The 12,607-nt window shown below is 40.5% G+C and overlaps 1 protein-coding gene across 2 annotated transcripts in view; it reads right to left on the bottom strand.

Moving 5' to 3' along the window:
* SOS2 (SOS Ras/Rho guanine nucleotide exchange factor 2) overlaps positions 1-12,607 on the bottom strand; it is a 56,699-nt gene that overhangs the window by 29,556 nt on the left and 14,536 nt on the right. For both annotated transcript variants that reach the window (XR_004779413.2, XM_035551311.2), the window contains exons 4-8: positions 11,167-11,331; positions 10,318-10,521; positions 8,656-8,799; positions 3,934-4,044; positions 1,918-2,016 (exon numbers count right to left, since the gene is read on the bottom strand). Coding sequence is in view for 1 of the 2 variants with exons in the window: in XM_035551311.2 (XP_035407204.1) it covers positions 1,918-2,016; positions 3,934-4,044; positions 8,656-8,799; positions 10,318-10,521; positions 11,167-11,331 (723 nt within the window). In the remaining variant the exon portion in view is untranslated. The remainder of the gene's footprint in view (positions 1-1,917; positions 2,017-3,933; positions 4,045-8,655; positions 8,800-10,317; positions 10,522-11,166; positions 11,332-12,607) is intronic.

Raw genomic sequence — 12,607 nt, 5'->3', positions numbered from 1 at the left:
CTTACGGAAAGGGAAGTTGCACTATTTTGAAAAGGAGATGTAGTTACGAAGCTGTAAGTGTTCACAGCAAGGCTCGCAGAACTGCGCTCTGCTTCTGCTGTCAACCTTTAGTTCTTTGCTCTGTGTTTATTTTCTTCCTGAAGCTCTCCTCATAGAAACACAAGTTTTATGAAGGCAAATATTAAAACTATGGGAATTTAAATTTTCTGTTCTCAATATAGATGGAGCAGTAATCTGCATAAAAGTTCACTGCCAGTTACAGAGGGATTTTTTTTTAAGCTTTGTTAACTTTTTTCTAAGCTGAGTATCAACAAAAACACTTGCAGATTTAAAATTTGTTGAAGTCACTTGGATTTAAAACTTTCTACCTGATACTGGTAAATCCATACATTGCAGACGTCTGGTTCATGGCTCACATTAAATGACCAGTATTTTGGAGGGTAAAAAAAAAGAATACATGTTAGGTATTAATCACAAACCTAGCCTTAAGCCAACTGTTATTTTTTCTGCTATGAGTTTCTTTACTTTTGAGAAGATTTTACATTGCATTACAGATGTTCTAAGTTGCAAAGTTTCCTATTCCTCCTTCATTCAAATAAATCCTCTGAAATACGAAGGCAGACCATAGAACAGTTAGAGCTGCACAACACTGCTAATATTGCTTTTTACATTGAGAACTTTTTTAAAAAAAGTTTAATTTCTGAAGCTATTAACGAAATGTCAGCTATAGCCACAGGATATTTCATCCATTTAATCTGAGTATATCCCATTTAGTTAATAATTCACTTAACCTTATTCGTATTACAAACTTTCCCAACACAATAGGACAAACAGAAACTTTCTTTTTTACATTATCCTCAACTACTTCAAAAAGCTCTGACCTAAGTATTTTTCAAGATACTACATTTTCTACAGCAAGGGTGCTTTTTCTTATTCAAGAATGATTATTATAGATCTCAGACGTTAAATTTCTGCTGACTGCTAGCCTCTGATCTCATAACTCACTGCAGAAACATTTGCTTGTAAGCAAAAAAGATACATGCTTAGTTACTTTTTGGCTTTTAGCTGTTATACCCAGGGGAAATATCTACTGATGTGAACTACCTTGCACATCAGAATAAAATACGCGCAAGTGATATGTGGTCGGACCAAGCAAGGCTATGCTAATTTAAGTAATGCCTTTATAGGCAGAACAGCTCATACAGACTGGATGCCAATGTAAATAATTTGTATGGTAAGACCCCCAAAATACATCCTAGAGGAATAATTTTTTATCAGCTAAATCAGAATTCCGTAACGCCTGCATATTTCATCAATACCATTTCTTGGAAGATACAAAATAAGAAAATATTATCGCTTATTTTCATCCTTCCTTATCATGGAGAAAGTGTGGTACACCATGAAAAATGCTATTTTTTGCAGTATCTCTTCAGTTTAGGACTAAAGACAAATAGTTTAACATTAAGAACAGATTATTCCTTGCTGAAAGGAAGTGCTCCCCACCACCCCAGCCCCACTAAGATCAGCTGAGCTACAACTGTAGTGTGACTTGGCACTGAGAATTCTTTTCTGAATCATGCTTAGCTTTTACTGAATGGGCATAAAATGCAGAACTCAAGGAAAGACGGAATTAAAATATGTGTATTACATTTTAAACTATATTAGAACTCACATTCAATAAAGGTTTAACTGAACAAAATATGTAACTACTTCAAGTATTCGTAACAGAACAAGAGGTGCTTTTGATGATTTTTCACATGAATTTACTTTTCAGACATACCCTGATGTCGAATTAATGTCTGTTATACCTTTCGATTTTCAGCAGCAGTAAGTAAAATCTAATTGCCTATCTAAAAGCTCAGATTGTCCACATAAAGAAAGGTTTTTAGCAGGAAGGCAGACTGTGGCTTCACTTACCTGTAGTAACTCGAAGTAGTGCAAACAATGATAGACTGGGATGAGCATGAGTCGTGGGAGGACGTATCGTACAGCTTCTTTAAACCCTTCAGCAGTAGACTTAAAAGGAAAAACAAACAGGATTACTTCCAGTGACATACTCAAAACAGGGCTGGACAAAGCCCTGAGCACCCTGGTCACATTCTGAAGTTAGCCCTGCTTAGAGCAAGATGCTTGGGCTAACAGATCCAGGGCGTCACGACCTACATCACTCTATGCTTACAAGCAAGGAATTTTGCAGAATCACCTGTCTAATGAGACTCCCTGAAAATTCAGATACAAAAAATGCTCTGACATCAAGCAACAGAACCTGTGAACACCCTTTTGCAGGTAATGCAAGCACTTTTTTCTATCAGCAGCTTAGGGTGGATTTTAACGCACGCTCACTAGCAAGCCCACCGCTCTGAGAACCCCCACAAATGCTGGCACAATCTTGCTGTTTAAAGAGGTAACCAGCCGAACGGTTTACATTTTTGCCAGAAGCAGCAAACCAAGTATGTCAGACAGATGACCAAGTTAACCACAATTCTTTTTATAAGAACCCTTTAGTACACAAGATGGTCATATCGCAATCCTTAGATACCTTTATATCTCAGCAGTTTGCAGCACTCAATAACAACAGTTCAAGGTGACAACACCTAAAAATAACGCACTATCTATGGCTAAGCTGCCCCCGTGATTCCAGACACATCCCAGAATGCAGAACAATGTTCATACCCACGTCCAAAACAACACGTTTCACTGTGGGCCACAGTTTGCTGCAGAATTTAAAGAAAACACTGGAATGTTCAGGAACAGCCAGGACTCCTATACTTGCCACCAACTTCCCTCTAATTATCCCTCCTCTGAATTAGGTATGCTGTGCTTCCATTCATATCCAATATTCCGCAGAAATATGGTGTATCATCACTGAAGACATTAATGTTAGTATCTCCCCTTCCTCAGAAGCTGAGATATCACAAGTTTATGAGTTAGAAAATGCATCAGAAATCCTTTCCCATTCCCAGCAGTTAACTAACACAGTAATTCAGGTTGCAAGACGAGGAGACATTTTCTAGCTGACGGTGAAATCCTTGCCCTCTTCCATACCAAACAGAAACCTAATTACCTGATCTCCATTTTGGAAATGAGCCCCCCCCCGTTTAAAAGTTCTGGACGCATCTCTTTGCAATTGCCAGAGACAGCTCCTACATGTCCACAGCCCGGAGCCTGGATCTCTGCCTTTACTTCAGAGCTTGGGGAAGGGTGGAGGAACATTCCTAGGAAAGCCCAAACCTTCCTATGGCAAGGAGAGTCAGAGAGGAGTCCAGATTCACTGTCAAGTAACTCGATTACCAATTTAATCTGGAATATGGTTTGGAGCTTTAAATTTGCTAGGGAGATGGATAGAGGGCCTTACTTCATTCACCAAGTAATATTTCAGAGCAAGATGAGGCAGCTTACCAAGCACTCAGAGCTGGAAAGACTCTGAAGAAGAGGAATTTGGGCTCTCAGAGATGCAGGTCCCAGTAAACTGTACAAACTAAGTGCTACTGTTAACGGGTTTAGCTGGGAGCCCGTGATTGAATGCACACCCTGCAGCTTCTCTAAGTACACTACTGAACACAAGCTCAGCTTGCTTCTGAACAGCAGCAACCTTTAACAGATTTGCCAAGTTGGCAGAGATTAAAAATAAAAAATAATAATGAAAAAATCACCACAGACGATCTTGCTGGACAGTCCTATTAAAGAAATGATTTCTGCAGTTTTCTTGGAAAAACTGTCAGCCCCAATCTCAACGCCAAACATGGGGACCTGGGATATGCAAGGAAGAAAATGCAAATGCTGCTCCTTGATGCCTGTGCTTGATTTTAAAAGGCAAAACAGAAATAGAAACAGCAGGTATGAAAGGTTACCCCCCTCTATTCAAAACCAAGAGAATCCAAACCTTCAAAACCTGAGAACCAAATCAATTCAGTATTTCTCATTTGCACTTACCTGAAAGTGAAGGGCAACAGCAGGTTTTGCCATTAAGTTATTAAAATGCTCATGAAATTGTGGAGAGAGAATATCCTGGGACAAGGTCTCATATGGATCAAAGGCTTGCTCCTAAATAAAGGCAGAGAATTATATACATACAAGAAGAATGCAACATACTTCTGGCCCTGTTGGCACAATTCTTTCTGTGAATACGCTGACAGACATGTAGAACTTTTCAAAAGATCCATTTTGCAAAACAAGAATATTCATTAAGCCACACATCTCTTTTACTGCTAAATTGTAAACGTACAAAACATTTTCTCAGCATTTGTCAATCTTACCATACTTATCACAAATACAAACAGTTTTACTGAAACAGTGGGAACCACTAAGAGTTCTTGCTTTCAGTCCACCCACGTTTCACAAAGAACGGTTAATTTACCTCCCCTCTGTCAGTAAGAAACAACAATTTGGAAAGAAGTGAAGGTAAAGCGACAATTCAGGTGAACTTTGGACGTTGTCACAAGGAGGCATTGTTGTACCACCTCCATTTCAGAATACATCGCTTAAGGACTGTTAAGGCCTGCTGTAAACACCAGTCTTCTGCACATTCCTCTGGCCATGTTGTAAAGCTGGGAAAATATCTCACTGGCACAAAGTAACAAGCCTGCAAGAGTCTCAGGGTAAAGTCCCCTAAGAGCGGTGAAATGAGTTTTGGGGGGCTAACCCTGTTTGGCCCGTAGAAAAGCATGTATTGGGCTCTTGGGAAAAGGATGGAGAAGCAAGAGTAGGTTGAGCAGCAGGTCCAAAAGATTACTAGAAAACAAGAGAGATCTTAAGGGAGTTCAAATACAGTCCCACCAATTCCAACACAGTATAGTCAGGATGTGACAAAATAAAGCCTCCAAAAAGGTGAGGCCTCCATAGCTTCCGGATGGAAGATGATCTCCACGAGCCATGGGATACACTCAGGAGTCTGCGCAGGGTGACACCGAGGCTGCAGGATGACCCCGGCAGTTCCAGGTGCAGAAATCACGACTCTGGACGGGGCACCTGGCTGCGATTCTGGAATACCAACTGCAGCAGGATGGGACGAAAGCCTGACTTGACACGAATCTCTGCAGGCCTAATTTATGACTGCCCACAGATCACCTGCTCCAAAGCCCGCCAGGCTGTTCCTGAGTCTGCAGATTCACTGGGCTGAATCACTCGTGAATCACGGAGTTAGTCTCTGCTGATGGCACCACGCCCAGAATTAGCACATCCCTCTTTCCCCCTAATGCAGAAGTAGAATTTGGGAGCACCAAGCACCACAAAGGCTCATTTGAACATACAGGTGAAGTCGCAAGTCTTACATGTGCTGGGGGGGGGGGGGGGGGCGCACAGGGGATTTCCTACTTTACTCATGGGCAGCTATGATTCAACTCTTTTGGGGAAGGAGAAGCAAAGAATGCCCTCTCTTTTCACATGCAAATTCTAATCCTCACTCTCAGGCGTCATCGTCAAGTTCTACTCATTACTGTCCGTTCGCATTAGGCTGCACCTCGCGGTGGGGAAAAAAAGATTTGGCAGATCAGCAGCAGCAGCAGCTGCTGAGGAACGAGGAGACACTAAATGAGCAGGGTGATTTTCCTGAGCAGTCTGAATGCCGTTTACAGCCTGCTCTTTTGGTGACACTACACTCCTGCCCACTACCTACAGGCATGGGATACGAGGGTCTTTTTTGACAATATCCAAATTAAAGATGAGGAAGGCAACGCTGCAGACACGGCTTCTCTTTTCCATACCAGCCATGACAAAAAATGAATATAAACCTCCGCAGAAGCATTAAATCATCCATGGGTATGGGCTCGGCTGCATCCAGAGGCAGTTGGCAGGGACACAGATGGCTGCAGCTGCTCCACGGGCTGGCTCTCTCCTCTGTGCCACTGGACACAAGCACAGTGTAGAGCTGGAACTACTCAAAATGTAATCTCGCATGCACATCTACTGGGGGAGCCAGACCAACACATTTGTGATGTGCCTTTACTCCCTTTTACTGCATTTTAGAAGTGTTTTCAGCTTCTTCCACTCAGACTTCAATCAATATTTCAAGTTTTTGGTTTTGTTTTTTGAGCACGAGATTGAACCAAACTGCATTGGCTATCTCCCCCAAGAGAACAATCAGAAAAACACATGGTTTTTATGTTTGCAGTTTCACAAAACCTACTGAACTACGGAGACATTAACCTGATGCCTATATAAACTACCTTAACGCAGCACACAGTTCTGGACTGGTGTTTGTACTTCTCAGCTCCTTTTGCTGTAGTGCAGCTGTTGGCGTCTTTTTCACTTTGTGGACACCTAAAACATCTCTGTGAAAATGCAAATACCAGCACAACAAATTTACCATCTACTGATAATAACCTTGCTTTGTTAGCTGCCTTCTGAAGACCACTTCAAAATAGGCACAATCTGCCCTCACTCCTGCCGTTCTCCTGCCACCAACTGAACAACACTGATGAGATTATCTAAGGCAATCGTTAAAAACATATTGTGGTAGTGAGAATTGTAAAGGTTAGTGCCAAGCTAAAAAAAAATGTGTTTGCCCACATATTTAGCAAATATCCATGTCCCACTCACGTGCGTCAGGCATCAAGTTTTTGAATTTGTTTCACACCAGGGAAAACTTATTTTCCCCATACTTCCCTATCTCAAAAACACCATAATATTTATGGTTAAAGCCTTCCAGAGGACTGATGCAGAAAAAACAGACAAAGCAGGAAAATTCCAGCTCGCAAGGGCTGTTTGTTTTTAATTATCCTTCCAAACAAGTTGAAGGACCTTTATAATGGAAACACTAAGCAAACAAGCCTGGCAGTAAGATAGGCAGAGCAAATAAACAGTTCGTTTTCCAATCTCTCCTTAATGATCCCTTTTACACATATCCACAGAAAGATGATCTAGACCTGAGATGATCAAATGAACAATTAAGTACGTCTTTTTCTGCATTAATTCAATTATTCCATTCAAACTTACACACTGCATAAAAAGTAGGTTTGAAGAATAATGTTCTTCATCACCTATTGAAGTCTTTCAGTTAATAAAAAGCAAGCCAGATTTTTACTCATTTGAAATAATTTGTTTCCTTTAAAGCGCAGGATGCCGAAGAATAGCTTTTGCAATAAACTGCGATATGGATGTTTTCTGGGATTGTGCTGTACTATTTCGAACTTTAAGCCTTTTTTTCAATTTTATATAATAGCTACTTTAATTTGTTGTTCAAGCGTTTTTCCCTCTCATTGTATAAGCAATTATGCCTTAACATTTTAAGAGCTAAGACTTATTCAAACAGACTTTTCTACTGATAGATCTCGTGAGTGGCTAACTGAAATAAAGACAGCAAAACTTGACCTTTATGGTATATTCCTAACTGAGCAGCACAGGGGCTGAAGAACACGTATCCTTCACGCCTACAAGACTGTAATTCTTTTCCAGATGGCACTGACGGGTTCACGCACTCCAACTCTAAAAATCAGATGTACTTAAAAATGAAATAGAAAAGTTACAGGTTCTCGTTTACTTAAACATAGTACTTTTATGATAAAACCATAAACTTCACATTCACTGTGTGATTCGTCTGAGATATTCTCTCTGTCAGGCCAGAGCATCTCATTTGTCTTCCTCAGTAATACAGTCCATATGGTTTACATGGTTACCCTAACACTTTGGTTCAAAAAACTGGGCTCAACACACCTCTCATTTAAACATGTCTAGAGGCGGAAAAAAAATCCAATCCACACCCACCTTGGTTATTTATTCCAAGAGTTAGCTCCCCTGACAGTTAAACAGGTGTGGCATATTTCTAACCTGAACTGTCCTGTTGCCTTCCAGATACTGCTTTTTGCTGTGCCCCTCCATGATAAATTCCAGAGCAATTTTGTACTCAATTTTAAGGTCGTGAAGGTACCTGTATACCTATCTCATATTGTTTGACTAATATGAGCTCCATCTTAGTCTATTTCTTTCTCTAAAACTACTTCTGTGACTCTCTTCTGCAGTCCTTCCAGTATTTGAAAGCCCCATTAGAACAAAAACAAAACACATAAACCTGACAAAAGAACTGTTAATAACGTTCCAGTATGAGCCACACGAATTTCATGTGCAGCCTCTCCCCTTAACTCCTACTCTTTAATATCTATACGTCAATGGGTATCAGTAGCACTTTTGCTATAATACTGAACAGTAAAGAACCCGCTTAATTGCTTGTCTGTTTTTATAGTTCATTCCCTCCAAGACTCATTGCTTTGCAAGGACGTTTCCTATTCCAGATGTATAACAACGCATTTGTCTGAGTAATTCAAGTCATCTTACAACGTCAACAGTTTCTGGGTAGCACTGGGCCTGACACTAAAGCCTACAGAAATCAATGTACCACCTTCTTCCAGTAAGCAATCCCAGCTAATTGCTTTTCAAAACCACATCCCTACAGGATTGTAGCAATTAATCCCCACTCCAAAGGAAGATTTTAGTTTTGTGCTCACCTGCTTCATACAGTTTCTGTGACAGGCTGAAAATACACTTTAGCTTACCTGTTAAAGAGTAAGTAAGGAAGATCTCTGTTCAGAGCCTATCAAGAGAACTAATTACAGCCATAAACCTACTGGAGGTATTAGAGTCATGACCAAAACTTTACTAAGAAATAAAAAGGCAACAAAACCAAACCACAACATTAAAAGCAAAGCAAAGCAAACCCCTTACCTCTGCAAGATCCTCAAAGCAGCTGCCAGCCAGAGGATGAGGGCTGCTTTCATCAGTCATTTCTACAGTATCCTCAATCAATCCCAAAAGCTTCACTGTCAACTCATGAATATCTGAAATGTTGCTGAATACCGCATCAATATCCTGCAAACGTGAAATGTATCTTAAGAGTGTTTAGAATCACATATTTTGTTTATGTAAATACCACAGCATTTTTCAGGAAGTCTGAACCAAGAGGTAAGCGGAGAAGAGCTAGAAGAAAGTCAAATTACGTGGCCTCCCCAGCCCAGCAGGCTTGTCTGGGCACATCCAGCCTTGCACAATTCTCACCCCAGCAAAAGAAAGTACACCTTCCTTCCAAGGCTGGAAGGGCAGCAGTCTTGGTACAGTCTGCTCCGAGCTTTCGACAGAAATGTCCGGCCTTTTCAGCCACAATTCACAGCTGTTATTTTCCCCCCTGATGATTCTTGTCTCAGAACACAACAGGAAGGAGGCAACTTAAAGCAGCTCCAAGGTCAGAGCCTCCAGAGCACAGGTAAAACTAAAGCAGCACTGGGCTACTTCAGCAAAAACACTACCTGGGTACAGAGGAGCTGAGCTGGCTGTTTCTTTTTACAAAGCCTGCTTTTAGACTTTTCAGATTCAAACACCACAAAGGCACGCAACTATGCGATCTCTTCCAACAACTCTCATTCTTCTTCTGACCCCTCTGAAAAACATTTCTCAAAAGCCTTCTCTGCCCCTACCTAACCCTGCAGCTTTCTTCGTCCTGCTAGTTGCAAGACCATGGCAAGCTCTTCATGGGAACGAGCGATCTCAGTCTTTCATACTCATTCCCACGTAACAAAGAATATTCCTCAATTCCCAAACATCACTCCCTCCTCCCCCTATCTTCTTTATTTGAATTCTATCCCCACATTTGCACAATTCTCTGATGTCCCATCAGCTACCGAGGGACCTCCATGCTCAGAAATAATGAGAACGTCTTCTGCTGCCTCTCTTTTTAACCTTCTGGTATCACTTAAGAATCCCAGTTCAGGTTTTGCTGGCCTGGTCCCCTTCTCCTTCCTCCCTCCCACATGAAGGGTTCACCAATCTCTCATTACTATTACTTCTCCTACAAGAGCTGTGCTTCTCCTTTAAGACTCTAGCATCCTGAAAACAAAATTTGCCACAAATATAATTTCAGTCAATTATCAAGTACTTGAACCATAAATCAAATAGAGATTTCCTTTACAGTCAGTCACATGCTAGAGAATCTGGAGCCAAGGGCTGCTTTATTTGCAGTTTCTGCAGATAGGGGGCCCTGGAATAGACTTCAAATGTCAATTCAAGCATTCATCTGCATTCACCGTACATGCAGGTAGATAATTTTTGTGTTAAGCAGAAGTTAACTATTACATACATGACCAAAGGGCACCAGCTATCGCTGGCATCCAGCCAGGAATCCTGTCCATCACGCTTCACTCTGAGAGCAGTACTCTTCACACTCTTAATGGCAATTCCTCCCTTTTATTTCATATACAGTCACCGCTTGTTATGCGCTGACATACAATAAATCAAATTCAATTTTACCTCCAATGCAGTTAATGTAAAATTGATATGTTACGGCTGCTAACGGAGAAACTAGCATTGCACATCAATAACCTATTACGGACTTACGTTAGGTGTGAACAATTTTCTGTTAGATAGGAAAGCTTCCCGAAATACTTTTATTATCAGATTCAGCTCCCGCAGATATTGCCTTTCTTCTGCAATTTCGTTCCTCACTAGGTCGTAGTAGTTGAGCTCCCCAGAAGAAGAGGGCTCGTCTTCACAGAGAGAAACCAAGCCAATGTCATCCTGATCAAACATATCCATCAAAACCTAGCAAAGAAATTAAAAAAATTACATGCAAGCCTGATTTTTACACTTGGATCAAGCTCAGCTATTTCAATGTGTTCAGAGAAATCCTTTGAGTTTTTAATACAATACTTTCTGTGATCACTTTCACAAGGGAGTAATATTTAAACTTTGGCAGCAGAAGGCTGGAACAGATGCCAAAGCCATTTTCCCCTTTATAAGTTAGTACGACCTAGAAAACAAGTTACAATTCATGCAGAACGAACTTTGAAAACAAGGCATCTTGCATAAGCTTTTGACAAAACCCTCCTGATGAAGATAAAATTCAACGAAAATGTTTCTCATATTAATGAGGATAGAAAACTAAAAGTCTTTTCTGTATTATAAGGAAGGAAAGAGCTGTCATGACAAAGCGACATCAGGAGGACAGTTACAGAGCTGGGAAATAAAGGACAACATTTTCTGTCCTTATATTGCTTTATAAGAAGTATTACTGTTCCAAAGCAGGCTTACGTTAACTTTAAGTCTTTACCATGACAGGTCTGGCACATATTCAGAGAGAAGCTTCTGCATTTGAGCAAGCCTCCCTCCTATCTTACTTCAGATGCATCCTTTAAAAAAATCACCTTCAGTATCTATCTGTCCAAGACTACCCTACCCACTCCTTACCTTATCGGCACACATTGATACTTTAATGTCCTGCTGGGAGATCTCAAAGTGTCGTATATTGAAGACATAGTTTCCAGCCAGCTTTAAAATGTCAGCTGAGATGTATTCTAAGACAGCCACAATATACAGAGAGACATGGTAATCAACTTTATAACCTAGGACCTCCTGCAAATTGAAAACAAGGGGAAAAATGCTATTTATTCAAAAAATTCATATGGAGTGACAATTAACGTTTGGTTTTCTACTGAAATTGATCTTGTCTGTGTCGCTGATTTACAGCAATGTAATAGCAAGGACAAAGGACATCAAACAGCCACAAAGGAAATGCTTGCAAACACTTCCTTGTGCTATTTTGCCATATACTGACCAGATGAAAAGCTACGGAACTTACAATAAACCTTCCCCTAAAAATGACAGGCCTAAAAATAGCGTTCCTTCAAGGAAGGGACTTCACTGGAACCAGTTTTGTACTTAAATTTTAGCCTACATCTATGGCTATTGCAGGACTGTGGCCCAAATCTGGACTCTTCTGAAAAGAGCACGCTTCATTTTGAATTGGTTTTGATGGAAAAGTTTAATGTCTGCACAGGAAAAAAACAACAACAACAACAACAAACCAAACAGGATGAATGTTACACTTTCTTCTTGTGATGCATGTTCCATGTTCCACACAGCATGCAACACACAATCTCATATTTGTGACAGGACCATTCAGGACTAAATTCATGCTAGCATCATTCTTACCATTTCTGGATGCATCTTCTTAAAAAACAGGTTCTATATCTACATCCACACACTTCTAATGCAGACTTCACAAAAGAAAGCCAATGTTGTCTGGAAAGGTCTTGGTAAATGCTGTTTTCTCTCCTAACTTCTCTTCCCATCTCATCACTGTCACAAACTGAGACGTTGTATGTAAGAGCACAGGGACTATGCCTGAAAGAGTGCTTTGATTTCTGCTTATGCTTGAATAATGTTTTCTCAATGCAGCTGGGAACTCTGCTCAATAATGCCACCACTGGAGAAAAGCATTTTTTAAGCTATGAACCACAAGCAAAATAAACAGAAAAAGAAATACCAAAGAAAGAGCAATGTTTGAATCGGCTTGAATCTATTGACTCAGCACAGATCTAAAAATGATTCAGCACCCAGAGTACTGTTTTATCATGGGCACAATATGAATAGACGCTTATTGTGTGACACTAAATCTTGGCTGGGAGTAAGGAGCTCTACACCTGTTATAATTGACTTGACATCTGAAAACTGAGATGGCCACTCTCCTCAAAACCCACCAACAATAAAGTCAGTATTTGGTCTTTTGTTACACCTTTGCAGATCTACGGATTTTAAAAGCAAGGTATCAGTGACTTTTAACAGTAAGGACATTGATACACGTCTTAGTTGACAGTATACAGGGAACGGTGTCTAAATGTTCTCTCTT

The sequence above is a fragment of the Cygnus atratus genome, chromosome 5, assembly GCF_013377495.2.
Source record: "Cygnus atratus isolate AKBS03 ecotype Queensland, Australia chromosome 5, CAtr_DNAZoo_HiC_assembly, whole genome shotgun sequence".
Lineage (NCBI taxonomy): Eukaryota > Metazoa > Chordata > Aves > Anseriformes > Anatidae > Cygnus > Cygnus atratus.
This window is presented reverse-complemented; position numbering and strand designations above follow the sequence as displayed.